Source organism: Mus musculus, chromosome 6, assembly GCF_000001635.26.
Source record: "Mus musculus strain C57BL/6J chromosome 6, GRCm38.p6 C57BL/6J".
NCBI classification, from domain to species: Eukaryota; Metazoa; Chordata; class Mammalia; order Rodentia; family Muridae; genus Mus; species Mus musculus.
The window spans coordinates 87753381-87773120 of record NC_000072.6 but is presented as its reverse complement, the minus strand read 5'-3'; the positions used below and the strand labels follow the sequence as shown (position 1 = coordinate 87773120).

General features: G+C 45.5%; 1 protein-coding gene and 1 pseudogene across 5 annotated transcripts in view; one reads left to right on the top strand and one right to left on the bottom strand.

The window, feature by feature from the left end:
* The first annotated feature begins 1737 nt into the window (after positions 1–1737).
* Positions 1738–8244, top strand: Gm5879 (annotated as a pseudogene).
* A 2448-nt stretch (positions 8245–10692) lies between these two features.
* Positions 10693–19740, bottom strand: part of Efcc1 (EF hand and coiled-coil domain containing 1) — a 31839-nt gene continuing 22791 nt past the window's right edge. For 4 of the 5 annotated variants that reach the window (XM_006506440.4, XM_030255521.1, XM_006506438.3 and 1 more), the window contains 3 exons: positions 19317–19380; positions 13744–18398; positions 10693–12326 (listed from right to left, as the gene is read on the bottom strand). Coding sequence is in view for 3 of the 5 variants with exons in the window: in XM_006506438.3 (XP_006506501.1) it covers positions 18262–18398; positions 19317–19380 (201 nt within the window). In the remaining 2 variants the exon portion in view is untranslated. Of the gene's footprint in view, positions 12327–13743; positions 18399–19316; positions 19381–19740 lie in introns of those variants that run through there. The other variant, NM_001159697.1, reaches the window with a different exon arrangement.

Genomic DNA, 19740 nt, shown 5'->3' with positions numbered 1-19740 from the left:
CTTTTGTTTTGTTTTAAAGATTTATTTATTTATTTCATGTACGTGGGTACACAGGACCTCTGGAAGAGTAGTCAGTGCTTTTAAACACTGAGCCATCTCTCCAGCCCTTGTTTTGTTTTTCAAGACAGAATTTCTCTGTGTAACAGCCCTGCTATCCTTGAACTTGCTTTGTATTCCAGGCTGGCCTTGAACTCACAGAGAAATCTCTGCCTCTGCTAAGATTAAAGGTGTGGGCCACCATGCCTGGCTATACTTTACATAGTGAGTTCATCACTCATCCTTAAAAACAAGGAATTGAAACTTACATATGTTTTTGTTAAAGGTATGCAAACATCCACTCTCCTTACCTTAATTTATAATCCCAGAATTTTTATGAACTCTAACAGTTAAGCACTCTCCAGGTGTTTTATTATGAAAAGAAATAATTGCCCCAAAGGGTGATGGCTCCAGTACTTGGGAAGCAGAGACAGGAGAATTGTCTCAAAGTTTGAGGCCAGTATGGTCCACATGGTAGGATCCAGGACAGCCAGGGCTACACAGCAAGACTTTATCTCAGAAAAAAGAAAAATAGGAAGACCAGCAGAGTCAACTAATCTGGACCCTTGGCAGAGGCCCATGGCACATAGGGCTGCTTTGTCTGGCCACAGTGGGAGAGAATGTGTACAGAGACTTGATGTGCCAGGGTGGGGGGATAACTGGTGGGGCCCACCCTCTCAGAGGAGAAAGGGAGGGGGGATGGAGGGAGGGACTCTGTAAAGGGGAGACAGCATTTGGGATATAGATAGAGAGATAGATAGATAGATAGATAGATAGATAGATAGATAGATAGATAGATAGATAGATATGTGAAGTGCCAGTTTGTAAGGTTTTTTAAAAAAAATTTTTTTAAAGACAGAGTTTTTCTGTGTAGCCTTGAATGTCCTCACAGAGATCTGCCTGCCTCTGCCTCTGCCTCTGCCTCTGCCTTCCAAATGCTGTGATTAAAGGCATGTGGACCACCAAGCCTGGCTGGAAAGGCTTTTTAACACTAAGTATGAAGCACACAGCCACAAACAAGAGAAGTATCTTGAATTACTTAAACTTTCAAAAAAAGTGGGGGAGGAGTTTGAGAAATTGGTTAATATCAACAGAACCTATTTGTATCTTCCAAGACTTCTTTGATTGAAAAAAACCAATCTAAAAAGACCTCCGAGTTAGGAGAAGATCTCATGCTACCTGCTGCTGTTAAAATGTAGCATGTAGTTCATGGGAACAAGCATGTGAAAGAAATTATAAAAATCCTCTTCTTTGAATGATACTGTTTCTAAGAGAATTTCTGAGATTAGTAACCAACGGTTATATCAGTGTGTTAGCAGATTCCAGGCACTTCGAAGTCTGTACTTCCGGTAGATGAAACCACGCTTTCATTTATTTACTTATTTGTTCATTTAAAAAGATTTGTTTATGTGTATCTGTGTATTGTGTGGTCAGCAGGTGCACATGTGAGTACAGGGGCCCATTGAGGTCAGAGGGGTGCCAGGTGCCCTGGAGGTGGAGTTATGGTGGGTGTGGACCACTGGAACCTAGGTCCTCTCCAAGAGTAACATGTGCTCAGCTGTTCCCCCCCTCCCCTGCTCTCCCCTTCCCTCCCTCCCTTCCTCCCTCCTTACCTCCCTCCCTCCCTTCCTGATCTCTGTTTTTTTTTTTTTTTTTTTTTTTTTCTATCTGAGGCAGGGTTTCACTGTGTAACCCTGGCTGGTCTGGAAGTCCATGTAGATCAGGTGGGGCTGTAAGGTACAGAACCCACGTGCTAGAGTAAATGTGCTTGGTCCTGTGCTTAGCAACATGTGCCCTTGCCTGCTGAGCCATCTCCCCAGCTTCAGTTTGTTGGGTTTGTTTCCTGAGACCAGGTCTCAGGTAGCTCACACTGGCCTTGAGCTTGTTATAAAGCCAAGGATGACCTTGAATTTCTGATTCTCCTGCCTCCACCTTCAAAGTGCTGAGATTCTAGGTGAGTATCACCTTGCCTAGCTGAACAACTGGTATTTTTCACTTTATATAAGATATGTCTATAAAGGGCACACATAAAGAACTGTTGCCTTATTGCTGTTTGCAAGGAACGCAGAGGGGGAAATGCCTTGAAGTTGATGATTTTTTTTTCACAGCTAAAATGAACAGTGGGAACACTGCATCGGTTTGTCCAGCCAGTCCCGGAGGGGTGGTGGTGAGAGCGTTGGGTTTGCAGCCACAGTTAAAGCTGGTGGCAATGAGCATAGTGCTTTTACTTTCTGCATGGTCCACCAGGAGGCACTCAGAGCAAGACGATATTACTAGCGCTACATGCTGCAATTTGCAGTCTATATTACCAAAGCCAGCAACGTGTGAGAGGAGCCCTAGCAGCCACTTGCTTCAAACCCTTGCAAAGACGTTGTCCTTGTTCACCAAAGCTTATTACTTCATGCAGAGAGAGGGGTGGAGTTTAAATAGATTATTGAAATTCAAAATCAAAGATTAAGTTTTTAATGTGTGTGTGTGTGGGGGGGTCTGGTACATGCACACATGTGTGTATGTGTGTGTGTGAGTGCCTGTGCACATACTCTGAGGCCTGAGAAGGATGCTGCCCCCCTGTATCATTGTTTGCTTTGACACAGGATCTCTTACTGAACCCAGAGCTAGGCTGGCAGTTAGGACGCCTGAGGGGCATCCCACCCACAGCTGGAGCTGAGCCCTGCTTTGTCATGGTTCTGGGGTCTGAACTCAGGTGCTGTGATTGCTCTTAGACACTGCTAGTTTGGCCTTAGATCTGGATGCTGAGTTAATTTCTCCTGCTGTGGCTGTTGCTGTTGCTGATTCCTCCACTGATGTTAGAATCAGCTTCACCAAACTTCCGGTAAGGAGAGGTTTGTTTGTTTGTTTGTTTGTTTGTTTGTTCGTTCGTTCGTTCGTTCGTTCATTCATTCATTCATTCATTCATTTATTTTCATCCACTTTACGTCCTGATCCCTGCCCCCCTCTCAGTCACCCCCTTCCCACAATTGCTCCCCCCACCTCCCTTCCCCTTCTCCTTTGAGAATGTGGATGCTTTCCCTGGGTATCCCTCAGTTTTGGTACATCAAGTCTCTGGGAGACTAGGCACATTCTCTCCCACTGAAGCCAGACAGGGTAGCCCTGCTAGAAGAACATACTCCACAGACAGCCAACAGTTTTTGGGATAGCCCCCACTCCAGTTGTTTAGGACCCACATAAAGACCAAGCTGCACATCTGTTACATATGAGCAGTGAGGCCTAGGTCCAGCCTGTGTATGTTCTTTGTTTGATGGTTCAGTCTCTGAGAGGCCCAAGGGTTCAGGTTAGTTGACTCTGTTGGTCTTCCTGTGGAGTTCCTATCCCCTTCAGCTCCCTCAGTCCTTCCTCCGACTCTTCCATGAGAGTCCCCAAGCTCCCGCATCCACCTTTCGGCTGTGGGTCTCTGCATCTTTCTGAGTCAGCTGCTTGGTGGAGCCTCTCAGAGGACAGCCATGCTAGACTCCGTCTGCAAGCATAACAGAGTATCATTAATAGTGTCAGGGATTGGTGTTTGCCCATGGGATGGTTCTCTAGTTGGACCAGTTACTGCTTGTCTATTCCTCCAAGGTCCACTATGTAGCATTATCAGGTGTGAGTCAACTGTTGTTATTGTTTCAAAGTAAGCTCATTTATTAATTTTTCTCTTTTATATAATATGTATTCTCTATCTATCTATCTATCTATCTATCTATCTATCTATTTATCATGTGTCTGCTGTCTGTCTGTCTGTCTGTCTGTCTAGTCAGCCCTCCTTTTTGTCTTGTTCCTCTAGAGAACCCTGACTAATACAGAAGCCTTTACTTGAACCACACCAACTCCTTCAAACACCTTTCTAGAATACTTGGTTGGTCCTGAGCAGTGCCAGGTCAGGGGTCAGGTCAGGGGTCAAGTCAGGGACCAGGTCAGGGGTCTTCCATGCTTCTCCAGGTTACTCTTTTTTGTATGCTTTCATTTTTTAAAAAAAATCTACAACTATACTTTAAAATTTTTTTCTTGAGACAGGGTCTTTCTATATATTCCTGGCTGTGCTGTCCTGGCACTCTCCATGTAGACCAGGCTGGCCTCTAACTCACAGAGATTTGTCTGTTTCTGTCTCTGAAGTGTGGGAATAAAAGAGTGAGCCACCATGCTTAGCTGGAACTCGACTGAGTTTATTTGTGAGTTGTAAAATCTTTTTTCTTAAAAAAGATTTATTTATTTATTTTATATATATGAGTATATGTAGCTGTATAGAACTCAGGACCTCTGCTCGCTCTGGCCCAAAGATTTATTTATCATTATGTGTAAGTACATTGTAGTTGTCTTTAGACTCACTAGAAGAGACATCAGATCTCATTATGGATGGTTGTGAGCCATTATGTGGTTCCTGGGATTTGAACTCAGGACCTTTGGAAGAACAGTCAGTGCTCTTAACTGCTGAGCCATCTCCCCAGCCCTATAAAATCTTTAAAAATGCAATAGTTAGTATTATCTAGGTATAAAGCCATATTATCTACGTGGATAACGTAACTTCTTTCTTCCTGTTTTGGATGCCATTTCTTTCTTCCTCTGGACTAAATGCCCTTGGTCAGACTTCCTGTGCTACATCAAATAAGAGGAAAAGAGAGACAAGACAGCCTTCAGTCCTCAGAGCAAATGCCCCAGCTTGTCCCCATTGGTCTGTTTCTCATGAGTAGCTTTTGGCATCATGAGGTGTGATTCTTTGGTATCTAATTCATTAAGAGCTTTTCTCATGAAGTTATGTTGAACTGTATCAAATATTTCCACTGTATCTATTGAGATGATCTACATATGGCTTTGTTCTTTATTGTGTCGAGTTCAGTCATGATTTGTAATTTGTATGCGCAAACCATCCTTGCATCTCTGGTTTGTGTATCTGTGTATCTTTTTTTTTTTTTTTTGGATAGTGTCTTATTATAGAACCGAGGCTAGCCTCAAACTCTTCATTCCACCTACTACTGAGATTACAGGTGTATACGTGATACCATAGCAGGCTGTCTAATTCTTCCATGTATGTTTTATCGAGAAATTTTGCATCTTTGTTTTCTAGGGAATATGGTGCTATAGTATTTCTTTTCTTTCTTTCTTTTTAAAAAAAAATAGTCATCGGGTTGTGGTATCAGGATAATGCAGGCTTTGTTAAGAAGAACAGCAGAATTCATTCTCTTTCCATTTGGGGGACTATCTCAGTTGGAAGAATTGGAATTAAGCTTGTCTAAGTGTTTCCTAGACATTCTGCATGTGAGACGTTTCCTTCCTGCCATGCCTTCTGTACTCCTCAGTGGCCTGCTCCGATGCTCTGCGTCCTTTTGACTTTGCTGGCTGGCTGTGTTCAGGAACTCTCCACTTCTAGCTTTGCCGGCCAAGCCAAGTCCTAGGACTCTCTGAGCAGTCAGTGTCCTTCCCTACCAGTTGTTTTTGCTTCTAGAAAGCTGGGGTGGTTTACACAATATCTTCCCACAAATCTGGTCCTACAAAGGATGATAGATGGAAAACACCAACACAAGGAGGGAAACTACACCCTAGAAAAAGCAAGAAAGTAATCTTTCAAGAAACCCAAAAGAAAATAGCCACACAAACATAATTCCACCTCTAACAACAAAAATAACAGGAAGTAACAATCACTTTTCCTTAATATCTTTTGACATCAATGGACTCAATTCCCCAATAAAAAGACATAGACTAGCAGACTGGCTATGTAATCAGGACCCAGCATTTTGCTGCACACAGGAAACACACCTCAGTGACAAAGACAGACACTACCTCAGGGTAAAAGGTTGGAAAACAGTTTTCCAAGCAAATGGTCCTAAGAAACAGGCTGGAGTAGCCGTTCTAATATTGAACAAAATTGACTCAATAGAAACAGATGTATAAAAGTTGGGGTCATAGACAGATGCACTTAGCACTTAAAATGAGCAGAATGCATAGAAACAAACACTTATCTAGGACTAACTGGCTATTCTGGGTCTTTTGTTGTTCCATATCAAATTGAGGATTTTCTTTCTATTTATGTGAAGAATGAGGTGAGGATGTTGATTGTGATTTCATTGAATCAGTAAATTGTTTTGGTAGGAAGGTCTTTTTTTCACAATGTTAATTCTACCAATCTGTACGCTTGGGAGGTCTTCAAATTCTAGTATATTTCTTAATCTTTTTGTTCACATATTTAAAGTTTTCGTTGTAGGGTTTTTTTTAACCTCTTTTGTTATGTATATTCTAAATATTTGATTTGATTTGAGAAACTGGGCAGAGGAGCATGTCCATGATCTCTTTCTCAGCACGCTTGTTACTCATAGCCATTAAGACTGATACATTTTGTAAGTCAATTATGTGTTATAACACTTTGCTGAAATTATTGATAATTTCTACAATTTTTCTAGTCAAATTTTGGGAACATTGGGTATAAGAATATAATCTTTAATTGAAAATAATTTGACTTAATATTTTCCCATTTGTATCCCTTCTCTTGCCTTACTGCTCCAGCTAATGCTTCAGTCACATTATGGATGAGCAGTAGGGACAGTGGGCAGTCCTCTCCCATCCCTGATTTTAATGGGGATTATTAATGGTTCTATTCATTTAGGATGATATTGGCCATGAGCTTGTCATACATAATCTTTATTATGTTGGAATATGTTTCCTACAGTCCTTCTTGTTCTAGGGCTTTTATTAAGAATGCAGGTTGAATCTTATCAAAGACTTTTTCTTTTTCTTTTTCTTTTTTGCTTCCATTGAGATGATCATGTGATTCTTGTATTTTTTGTTCATGTATTTGGTTTATTACATTTATTTCTTATATATGTTAATAAAATAAAATAAAGTTACCTTTATAAGAAAAGCAAGCGCTCTATCTGTGGTGTGTGGCGGCGAGATGTCTCACAGGAAATTCTCAGCTCCCAGGCATGGGTCCTTGGGCTTCCTGCCTCGCAAGCGCAGCAGCAGGCATCGTGGGAAAGTGAAGAGCTTCCCTAAGGATGACGCTTCCAAGCCCGTTCACCTCACAGCCTTTCTGGGTTACAAGGCTGGCATGACCCACATCGTCCGGGAAGTTGACAGGCCAGGATCTAAGGTGAACAAGAAAGAAGTCGTGGAGGCTGTGACCATTGTGGAAACTCCCCCAATGGTGGTTGTGGGCATTGTGGGATATGTTGAGACCCCACGAGGCCTCCGGACCTTCAAGACTGTATTTGCTGAGCACATCAACGATGAGTGTAAAAGGCGCTTCTATAAGAACTGGCACAAGTCTAAGAAGAAGGCTTTCACCAAGTACTGTAAGAAATGGCAGGATGACACAGGCAAGAAGCAGCTGGAGAAGGACTTCAACAGCATGAAGAAGTACTGCCAGGTCATCCGCATCATTGCCCACACTCAGATGCATCTGCTTCCTCTACGCCAGAAGAAGGCACACTTGATGGAGATCCAGGTGAATGGAGGCACTGTGGCTGAGAAGCTCGACTGGGCCCGAGAGAGGCTGGAGCAGCAGGTTCCTGTGAACCAGGTGTTTGGGCAGGATGAGATGATTGATGTCATTGGCGTGACAAAAGGCAAAGGGTACAAAGGGGTAACCAGTCGTTGGCATACAAAGAAACTGCCCCGAAAGACCCATCGAGGTTTGCGCAAAGTTGCCTGTATTGGAGCCTGGCACCCTGCCCGTGTCGCCTTTTCTGTGGCTCGAACTGGGCAGAAAGGCTACCATCACCGAACAGAGATTAACAAGAAGATTTACAAGATTGGTCAAGGCTACCTCATCAAGGATGGCAAACTGATCAAGAACAATGCATCTACTGACTATGACTTGTCTGACAAGAGCATCAACCCACTGGGTAGCTTTGTCCATTATGGTGAGGTGACCAATGACTTCATCATGCTCAAAGGCTGTGTGGTGGGGACCAAGAAGCGAGTACTTACTCTGCGTAAGTCCTTGCTTGTTCAGACCAAACGTCGGGCCCTGGAGAAGATTGACCTGAAGTTCATTGACACCACCTCCAAATTTGGCCATGGTTGCTTCCAGACCATGGAGGAGAAGAAAGCATTTATGGGACCACTCAAGAAAGATCGCATTGCCAAGGAGGAAGGAGCTTGATTCCAGGACCACTTTGTGCAGATGGTGGGGTCTCACCAATAAAATATTTCTACTAACAAAAAAAAAAAAAAAAAAAAAAAAAAAAAAAAAAAGAAAAAAAAAAGAAAAGCAAGCAAGCAAGCTGGGGTGGGTGATCTCAGCATTTGGGAGGCAGAGCCAGGCAGATCTCTGTGAGTTGGAGGTGGGTGATCTCAGCCTGACCAGCACTGGGAGACCCAATCTCCAAACGAACCTTTCACTTCTCTGCTTTCTCAGGGATGTGATGTTTGCGCACCTCCTGAGTCTCACAAGCCTCGGTCTCCGAGGGAATGTGTTCAGTTCAGAGAAAACTAGGCATATCTATAATCACAGAACTCAGGAAGTTGAGACAGGAGGGTTGGGAATTGAAGACCCTCTGAATTACATAGCAAGACCCACCTTGTGATGGTTTGTATATGCTTGGCCCAGGAAATGGCACTATTTGGAGGTGTGGCTTTGTTGGAGTAGGTGTGGCCTTGTTGGAGTATGTGTGTCTGTCACTGTGGATATGGGCTCTTCGCTGCCTGGAAGTCAGTATTATGCTAGCAGCCTTCAGATGAAGATGTAGAACTCTCATCTCCTGCACCATGCCTGCCTGGATACTGCCATGTTCCTGCCTTGATAATGGACTGAACCTCTGAACCTGTAAGCCAGCCCAATTAAATGTCCTTAAAGGAGTTGCCTTGGTCATGGTGTCTATTCACAGCAGTAAAACCCTGATTAAGACACACCTCCAAAAAAACAAAAATAGTAAAATATATAAATTTACAAATGTATACATGTATAAGTTTAAAAATAGAGCAGACTCTAAGGGACTGTCCTAAGGCCCTCTTGGGTTGAACTTGAACTCCTACTTCAGGCTGGGAGAGCTGGTCACCTTGCTCTCTGTACTTTCATCCAGTGAGTGAGTTCTCCACCTAGTGGCGACAATGTAGAATTACTTCCTCTTAGTTGAGTGTCAGGAGAGAAAAGCAATTTAAGGTCAATGGAATATTTTTGCCAGAAGGTGAAAGAAGGACATTGGTTAGAATTTCCCAGAAAACATTTTTAACAAGTTACAAACACTTAGTACAATTCCAAAATTGCAGAGAAGCACTTCTAGAAAGAGTCAGAATGGGCAAACAGGACGTCTGTTCTCACACTGTTGTGTGTTTCCCTGACCTGCTGTGGAATCACCGCTTTCCCTGCCCTGTTCCTCAATTCAGTATCCAATACATCACTCTCACCCTTCTATCCAAGGGCCCCTACACTGGCTTTTCAAGCTCTGGGTATTATTATTATTATTATCATCATCATCTTTGAGTTATGTTTTCTAAGTGGCAGAGCACTGGGTATGCATGGGGTGGGCCTCTGGAGCTTCAGAGCTCACAGGCCTCCCTTGTCTATTATCTTCCAGCCTTGCTGCTGCCTGACCCCTGCATCTGAGCCTTATCTCAGCTCAGCCTCTGGCCTGGGTGTATTGTATCTGATGTGGACTGGAAGCATCAGGCCTGAGCAGGAACGCTCTTCTCCCAATACCTTTTTGCTTATGAGTGCCCTTCAGCTGGCTTCCTGCTTTTAACTTGTTTAGGGATCACTGGCCAGGCCTCCTACCCCACCGTGTATGTTAACGAAGCATGGGTTTACCATGGGAACGTGTTTGTTATTTACTCATGCAGCGTAATACACCACCCTGCAAACACAGCGGCTTCTCCAAAACATTCATTTGTTTTTATTGGTGGTTTTTGTAGGTCAGAAACGCTCGTCTTTGCTGGAGAAAGTTCTAGACATTGCAGGCAGGATCTCAGAAGGGCTGCAGTTGTCACTGTTATGAGATATAATGCGGCGGGGAGGGAGTACCTGACGGGCCCATGCCCAAGTGCCTCCCTGAGGAATTATGCCATGCAACAGATCTGGTATAAGGGGGTTTATTTAGGTAAAGGGAGGGGAGTGAGGGTCTGAAGAAGGGGTAGAAGCAGATGAATAGACAAAGTAGATGGGCAGGCAGACAGGAGCAGAGCCATGAGGGCAGAGAAGAGGAGGGGACACAGAGGAGGACAAGAAACAGGAAAGACTGGCGGGAATATGTGGGAGCAGAGAGAGCAAGCTGGAGTGGCGGGCAGTCCTTTTATATGCAGCCCACACCTGAATGAAGCACCTGGTGGTGGCTGGTGACCCTGGGAAGAGCCTAGGGGAATTGCCCGTGAGCTACTAATGGTCCCTGGAAGTTTTAACTGGGGCTGGTGGCATCACTTCAGAGATGCACTCCTGAGCTGATGGCTGGATGACTCAAGGCTGTCTGGACAGGGCTGACTGGGTGTGCTTAGCACACATGGTCCAGGAGAGCAAGGACCAGCAAGCCCTGTGGCTGAGTCTGTGTTCCCACCGCCAACTCCTGCCACACTCTGCTTGCCAGGTGTGGCTCATACTTGACAGCCTCGCTCACCTTCGACGAAGGAGTTAGGTATTTCCTTCTGGAGGAAGAGTAGATAGGTTAAAAAGTGGTTCCCCCCCCCCTCTTGATGTTAGGATAGAACTTAGGACTTCACTTCTCAAGAACTCTTCAATCAAATAATTACGAGGCCTTTATTAAGAAGACAGAAGTTTCCAGATGGGGTCCCAGCACTGAGGGGGAAGTGGACACAGAGTCCTACCCCAAGCAAGAAGCTATCTTCAACCAACTCCTGATTTTCCCCAGTGGAATCTCATGGGATATTAATCACACTTCAGGGGAGGCCCCATGCACAGCAGTAGATGGCCAGAACAGAACAAACTCAACTAACTTCTTGCAGACTTTTTGTGTCCGATTGCTTCATTTGGGCACTTTGTTGTTGTTGTTTTTTTTTTTTCTAGCACGTTTTGGTTTCAATTTTTGTGGGGTTTGTATGTGTATAATTCTTGATTTTTTTTTTAAAGAGAAAGAAAGGCTGTGGAGTTGGATGGGTAGGAAGGATCTTGACTTGAGGGAGGAGAAAAGCTTGATCAGAATATACTGTATACACGATTCTCAGAGAAATCCTAGATTTTCACATTGAAAAAGAATTTTAAAATACTTAGTAGAACTTCGGCTGATAAAATTAGTTTATATAGGGGTACTATAAACGAAAGGATGCAGTGGGTTTAAGCCAATATATTAACATATTACATGTGAAAAAGATTAGTAATAAATTCTTCTATCTCCTTTTCTAAGATGTTTGGTATGAATTGCAAGCTTTGTTTTGCATGCGGAAAAATAGAAAATACTGGTTTTAACTTTCCTGAATGTGAAGTTCATCTGTAGCAGCTTGCTTATACAGGTAACGCTATTTGGTGGTGTTATTGTTGATTTTGTGTTTTAGACTTTTTACATTCATTTTTTGTTTGTTTTTCGAGACAGGGTTTCTCTGTGTAACCCTGGCTGTCTTGGAACTCACTCTGTAGACCAGGCTGGCCTCGAACTCAGAAATCCGCCTGCCTCTGCCTCCCAAGTGCTGGGATTAAAGGTGTGCGCCACCATGCCCGCACGACTTTTTACATTCTTTGTCTGGTATTATTTATTGGGCCAATATGGAAATATAAATGTGCAAATACTGTAGTTTAATTTCACCTGCTTTGAAGCTTTAGTCGTTTGCTGACTACACAGAGATGTCTACCTACACACTTACCATGCCTCAGGCCTGGTATGCTCTCAACAATACACGGTATATAAAATAATGGGAATATGAATTAATCTTTGGCTATAAGTTATATCATCATTCATACAGAGAAATGGATTTAAAATAAAATGGCCCATTTAAAAATTTTTTTCAATTAAACATAAAAAAGACAGTTTTATTGAACAGCATAGACCAAGGAGTTCATTGGTGCGTAGTGACTCCTGGGACTCACAGGAAGCAAAGGCAAGCTTTGGTCAGGGTTCTGAAATCCACTATCTACAAACTGACTTGGTTTTTACCATTTGGGGGGTTGGTTCTGTTTGAGTGGAATTGTTCATGCAGAACTGCTTTTGATTCAAGGAGACGGTTCCCTTGATAACAGCTCTCTGGAGATGTGGCTTTGGCCATTAGCTCAGCTGCACAGTGTCACCTCCCTGAGAAGTTCTTTCCTTTACTCTTCACTGTCTGGCATCTCAGGCCTTGAGCTCTGCAAAGGTCGGTGGGCTGGCTGATCAAGTGGTTGCATCTGGTCTTTGGTCAGGCATGCTGGGCTCTGCTGTTGAGCTCTGAGGAAGAGAACAGGGTCCTTTGTGAGACCGTGATGGCCCAGGGTTACAGAAGAAGGGTCCAGGGAGCGTCAACCCTGGATACCTCAAACATGAGGACCACAGTAGTTGGCTACCTTCCTACTCCCAACCTGGTGCCATAGAGCTGGCTTCCCCACCATCAATCCTAGCAGGAATTTACTACCCTGACAGTTATCAGGCTTCACTCTTTGTTTGAATTCTAAGGCCCCCTACCCCTGCAACCAAGCCCCTGAGTATGCAGATAAAGTGTCCTCCAACACCCCTAACCTGACCAATGGCATAGAGCAGCACAAATCTTGCCCCAGAGACCCCGGCCACCTCCCAAGGGGCATAAATACTCTCCCCCTACCCCAAGAAATGAACCAGTTCTCCAAAGCAGTTCCCTAGTGTGTTTATTACTTGTGTGAGATCCTACAAAGCACTCACACTCACCCATCTAAGTTTCCCTCGCTCCAGCCCAGCTAGGTGTGTAACCACCCTGGCTATTCTTGCCTCATCCCCCTTCCGGGAGAAGCCGAAATGGGGGCAGCAGTCCTTGTCACTGAGGTGTGGATGTGAGGTAAGTCCACAGCTTTCTGACAATCATAGATGATGCATTGGCTGTGTCTCAGACCTTCGTCCAGAGAATCCCACTGTCTTCTGAGGTCATCTCACCCTGAACTTTGTACTTGGCTAGGAGAGGCAAGTAACCAGGGCATTAGGCATTTGCTCAGATCCCATCCAAGTTCAAGGTCTCTGTACACTGTGTGGTGAGGGAAAGAGTGCCCCAGGCTGTCGCCAGTAATGTTCTGAAGGCTCAAGGAGCAGGGTGTACCAGCCTCACTTCTCTGTAAGGTTATGGACAAGGCCATGATGTCTTGCTTCCTTCCAATACGGCCATAAGTTTGTTTGTTCATTCCTTCCTTCCCTCCCTCCCTCCCTCCCTCCCTCGTGTTGGAGACTAAGCCTAGGTCCCTAGTGAAGGGCACTAGTCTGCCAGTGAGCTGCGTCCCCAGCTTACACTGCTGACTATGGCTCGCTGCAGCTGTACCTCTGGGACATTTTGCTCTGTCTTGTTTGTTTGAGATATTTGCTTGCATGCTGGCAACCCTGACCGCACAGGAGGGGATGGAAAGGTGGCTTGTTTCTGTGTTCTGGAAGAGACTGTGGCTGACCTGTATAACCCTTTCCCTGTGGTTCAGTGGTGCTGGGGAACTGTCCTGAGCCCTGTTATTTTTCTGTTCTGTTAATTATTAACTACATTATCTGATACATATCAGATTGTTTCTCATGTGTGGCTTTTACCTGTTTTCAAGGAATTGGTACTTTTTATTTTGCTTACAAGGCTTCTTCAGTCACACCTGAACTACTTCTGGCATGGTTAGGGGCTACCCCGCAGTGACAGTCCCTCTCTCACCTCTGGTATCTGTAAGTTGTTTCCTCTGGTCTTTCTTTAATCATCCTGGTGAGAAGCTTTTATTAACCAAATTCGTTAATCTTTTCAAAGAACCAGCTTTGGCTTTTCTAAGGTCCTATTCTGAGTTGGATTTCTGCTGTGATTTTTATTCTTTTGTATTCAGTCTGTACACTTCGGATTGGGACGTACTGATCAGGTTGGTCTTACACTCTGCTTTTCATTTATAGCTTCCTGAGGTGCAGGAATATTGATTTTTGGATGTCTCATTTGTGCTAACATTTCCCCATTTCTCTCTGAGCACTGCTCTTGTGTGTCCCATACATTCCGACTGGGGTAGATTTCCATTTTCATTTAGGTAAGAGTGTTCTAAAATTACTCTTGAGATTTTCTTCTTTGATATCTATTTAATGTAGAAATATAGTATTCAGTCTCTAAGCACTTATGGATTTCCAAGCTGTCTTTCTGTTACAAGACTCCAATTTAATTTTGCTGTCACTTGAGAGCATTGCATGGTCCGCATAGTTTAGTTAGGAGAATGTGAAGACTGCTGTCTGAGCTTGAAGACTGCATTTGTGCCACTGTGGGGTGAGTAGTCTGTGTCCACTGGGTCCATCTGCTTCATGGTTCTGGTGTTCTCAGATTTACTGGTGTCAGACCTGCTGGATGCGTCCATTTCTTACAGAACTGTTGAAGTCTGCAACTATGATAGTGGACTCATCAGTTTCTTGAAAGTTCTATCAATATATTATTCTTTGAGACAAGGTCTATGTAGAACAGGCTGGCTTTGAACTCACTTCCTGAGTGTTGTGATTGGAGGCATGCACCACTATGCCTGGATTTTTGTTAATTCCATCTCCAGCAGTTTGTGGCTGTTGCTAAGTAGACACATTATTTCTTAATGAGCTGACCCCTTTGACACCATGTGATGCCCCTTTCGCCCCCCCACATCCTTCCCCTTGCCTTGAAGTCTGCTCTGTCCGAAGTGAGTACGGAGAGTCCTAACTTTCTTTTGATCACCACCGACACAGTAGTACTTGACTCCACCCACTTTACTGAATCCACATGTGTCTAAATCTAAAGTAGATTTCTTTTATTTGAAGAAGTTCATTTATGTTATTTCTTTATGTGTATGTGCTGGAGTGTGTTTGTGTATCACATGCCTGTCTGAAGAGTCACAAGGGGGCAACTGGATCACTTGGAACAGGAGTTACAGGAAGTTGTGAGTGGTCTTGGGGGTGCTGGGAATTGAACCCAGGTCCTCTGCAAGAGCAGTGTTGAGCTGTCTCTCCAGCCTCCTCAGCTGGATTCTTGCAGACAACATGTGGCTAGCTGGTCTGAGAATCTCTATCTTTTGGTTGTTATAATGAGACCTTTAATATTTGGGGGTGATGCTGATAGGGTGCTGATATCTCCCACGACTGCTCACGGTTGATGTCTGTTGTTCTGACTTCGGCTTGTGTTCTGCCATTCGTGGTTCTGATTCAGTGTTTTCTGTAACCCCACCCTCTCTCCTTTGCTGCCCCTTCCTCCCTTCCTTTCCTAGTGGCTGTTCTAACATTGCAAGGCCCATCTATCCAAGTCCATTTTCAGCACCTGTGCTGCTTCATGGGCAGCAAAGCTTTTCAGGCCCCACAATAGCCACAATAGCAAGACGCCCCAGTTCCTGGGCTGGGCATTTCACTCACAGAAGCTGAATGCAATACATGCTTTATTCTCAGATCGTCAACAAACGGCTCTTTGTTAGGTAAGGGAGAATAAGAGAAATAAAGAATTGTTTTCTACCTTAACTTATTCTTTCTTTTGTGTTTTTTTTTTCCTTCTTTATATGAATCAAAAATGTGTGTTTGTATAATTCCCCTTCTCCCCAAAAAACTTCCTTTGTTTCTTGCAAACCCTGGTGAGTTTTGCTTGTCTGAAAACCTTCACTCCTTCCATCTGAATGGTGATTTTGCAAGACACAATGAATACTCTCTCCCCATCTCAGTGTCTCACTCTCTCCTCTCTCCTGTTGTCCCTTTTGAGATGAGCTCTTGCTATTTAACTTGGGCTGGCTGTACACTCCTGATTCTCCTGCCTCAGCCTCCTGAGCAATGGAATTCTGGGTGTGCATCACCATGCCTGGCTTCAGTATTATTTTAAATTTTATTTTGTTTTGCATTTATTCTGCCTGTGCTCTTTTTGTCTTCTGGATCTGTGCTTTGGCGCCTGGCAGGAGCGTGGGGACGTTCAGCCAAATCTGCTGTAGCTGTTGGTCTGTATTCCCTCCCCTCAGTTACACATGCTGGAGTTGTCCAACACTTCCTGGCCCTTTCTGCTCCCCGTTCCTAGACTTTTCATCTCTGCTGCTCAGTTCTAGAATTTTCTAGGACGTGTCTCTGGAGTTCTTCCTCGCTCGTTCCTACCATCGTCTCTGAGCCTCTCTCTGGAGTCCTTCCTCATTTGTACCATCATCTCTGATCATATGGAAGAGTTCTTTACTCTGTTTGGTTGTACGATTCTGAGCAATCCTTGGCCCTTCCTTGGGATACGCATCCTATGTTTGTGTTGCTTGCTTGGCCTTGCATGCGGCTGGCCTCTTCCTTTAGAGCTGCCTGGTAACCAGATGTTTCAAATTCCTAGTCTGATGTTTCGTGACTCTCTTGATACAGTCAGGGATGACTGTCTCTTCAGACTATCTTCTGCGAAAGACTGACTCCATGTGCTGGGTAAGGAACTCCAGAAGCTGAGCCTTTAGTGATGTGGTAATAAAAATGTAGGTAGGAAGTAGGTGTTCTGTTACTCCAGGATTAGCTAGCTGCATAGGGGACTATGGCCTATTGTTCCAGATGCCTGGGAGCCAGGAGGATAGCTTGAGCCCAGGAGTTTGAGACTAGCCTAAGCAACATAGGGGGAATCCCCCTCAAAGAATGTAAAACAACCAAACACAGCGCCTGTGATCATGGCTGTTTTAGGGATTCTAAACTTGTCTCTGGTCTGCTCTCCCTTGGCTGGGTCGGGCCAGCTCTGCCCAGTTTGTCAGGGCTCTGATGAAGCCTGCACCTCTCAGGCTCCAGTGAAAGGCTTCTTCTCCAGGGCAGCTTGTTGAAGAGAACAGACTGAGGCCAACAGTGTGTGTGGTTGGGAGCTCCTGTAGTGCTCGGACATGCTGGCATGAGAAAAACAGAAAACAAAACCCAGGATGTGGGAGCACATTCCACACTGGCCATGGGCCTCCTCCTCCCAGAAGTACTCAGTGATTTTTCTTCTATCTTTCCTGTGAGTGTCAGAATCGAGCTCACAAAGTTAGACTCGCCAAAGTGGGGGGGTTCCCCTTTGCTTGGTCCCCTGGAGTGTTTCCTTGCACATTTGTCCACACTAAGTTCTAGTACGCATACAGCTTTATCAGGCCTGTCTTTTCTTTCTTTCTTTCTTTCTTTCTTTCTTTCTTTCTTTCTTTCTTTCTTTCTTTCTTTCTTTCTTTCTTTCTTTCTTAAAGTACACTGTAGCTGTTTTCAGATACTCCAGAAGAGGGAGTCAGATCTTGTTACTGATGGTTGTGAGCCACCATGTGGTTGCTGGGATTTGAACTCTGGACCTTCGGAAGAGCAGTCTGGAAGAGCAGTCAGGTGCTCTTACCCATTGAGCCATCTCACTAGCCCTTATCAGGCCTTTCTTGAGCAGACCAAATAGCACAGGTCAGTCGGCTGGGGCAAGCAGGGCCTTGTGGGCTCAGGCTGAGCAGGAAAGATCAAAAGGAGGCAGCCCCCTGCTTTAGACCTGCCTGTTTGGTGCCTGGCCTTGGGCACTGACTCCTGAGGGGGGTGGGTCCTTGGTAGCATCCCACCTTTGATCTGGTTGTAACTTTTCTCTCTGTGCCTACTTACATTCCACCTCTCCTTTTGGATGAGGTGACAGCCCAGCTTCCACCCACAAGCCTACAGACATCATTTTCTCCTTGGAACACTCTGCTGTTCCTAGTTGCAACACTGCCTCAGAGGTGGGGAGTTCCCCAGTGATTAGATGTGTCCTGGAGGCTGGGCCTGGGTTTACTTAGCAGGCATGCTGGTGGAAGAGGACAGCGCTGGGGGGCGGTGCGTGGAGATCTCAGGACTCTCGGGCAGAGATTCTGGAATGTACTGTGTGCTGTGCCCAGGATGAGATGACAGCCTCAGGTTCAGGCTGATCTAGCAACTTCAGGCTTTCAATGTGGAGGCTCTGAGAGAATGTGAGAGGCCCAAGAAAGGGGTCGCTGCCAGACCCAGTTTTGGAAGAAGCCTTGGCTGCCTGAGTTCTGAGGGAATGACAAGTGTCAGATCATTTGTGGAGAGTGTTCAGATGGTGGAAGACAGTCCAGCAGTGGCCACGGACCATGGAGGCTGGACTGGTAGTCAGGATAACCATGGTGGCTGGTCCAGCGATGGCTAGTGCTAGTCCCATTGGTAGTCAGGTTGATCATGGAGGCTAGCTTGTCTGGTTGTGGTCAGGCTGGTCTGATGACGGCGAGAATGACCATGGTGGCCCAAGACTTGGCCAGCGAGCTCAGCAGGAGATGAGGAAGGGGTTCGTGTGTGCAGGAGCTGTGGATGCTGGTGCCGAGGGATTTCTCTGTAGGAGCTCACAGCCAACCAAAGCTTGGTGCAAGGTGTCCAGGATGGCCAAGGTGCCACATGTACCCTCTGCAGAGAAACAAAAGGCAGGAGCCAGGGTGGATTTTGGTATCTTACCCACAGTCACTTCTCTCTTCCGTGAGGTTTGCCTACTACCTGCTCCGTACCACTTCCCAGCCCTGCCCAGTGCTGCCCCTTGTGTTCCTGCTTAACTCCTAGACCACGGTTCTCTCAGCCTGTGGGTTACAGCCATGCTGCATATCAGATATTCACATCATGATTCACAACAGGAACAAAATTAGTTATGAAGTAACAATGAAATAATCTTATGGCTGGGGGTCCTCACAACATGAGGAACTGGGTTAAAGGGTTGCAGCATCAGGAGGGCTGAGAGCCACTGTTCTGTTTACTCTTTGTCTCTACCAATAATGGGCGGTTTGAGTTCCTGCCAGCAAGTGAAGGCTCACCTATCTGTCTCCCCAGGAGGCCCTGTGAGGCAGGGTCAGCTTCGGGGGTGGGGTGGGGTCACAGCTGATGAAGTTCTGCTGCTCTCAGCTTTGCCACAGGGCTTGGGGCTTTAGGGGAATCCCAGGCACTTGGCTGAGCTCATTCTTGACTATGTGATGGGGATAATGCCTTTCTTAGAGGTCAGCTGTCAGAGCTGGGCACTGAGGCACTTCCCTGGTCCGGCCCAGGGTAACTTCAGTGAGCAGCAGCAGCCTGACTTGGAAATCCAGCCAGCAAATCCACTCTTGTCTGCTGTTCTTTTGCTGGCTTCTAGTTGTCACAGCTGCCTGTGGCCCCTGCCACTCTCTTCTCATTAAACAGTACTGTCTGCTTTCTGAAATATGTTTTGACCACAGCCCGTAGGCATTTGGGGTTGGGACAGAGTGATCAGTCTGCAGACAGGAGCTTAGAGCAGAGCTGGAGTTCCTGGCTGGGATGCCCTTAGCCGCCATGCATTCTCTGCAAGGCACCCTTGCCTACCCTGTGAGGGGTTCCGGTCCAGGGCATTCAGCAACATCTTCCCCAGGGCTCTTTTTGATATGTTCTTCAAGAGAGACAAGAGAGGCTGGATCAGATTGTGGCTTCCATGTCTCCACTCAGCACGAGGAACATAGAGATGCCTAGAGGCTTCTGTGCAGCTCTTTGAACTGGTACAGTAGCCACGCATCTCCTCTCATGTCCCCACCCTCCCTTCCTGCCCACATCATCCCTTCCTGCCTCCACCTCTCCCTTCCTGTCCCCACCCTCCCTTCCTGCCCACATCATCCCTTTCTCCTTCCTTCCTTCCTTCCTTCCTTCCTTCCTTCCTTCCTTCCTTCCTTCCTTCCTCCATCTTCCCTTCCTGCCCTCCATCCTCCCTCCTGCCCCCACTCTCCCTTCTGGGCTCCATTCTATATCTGTCAAT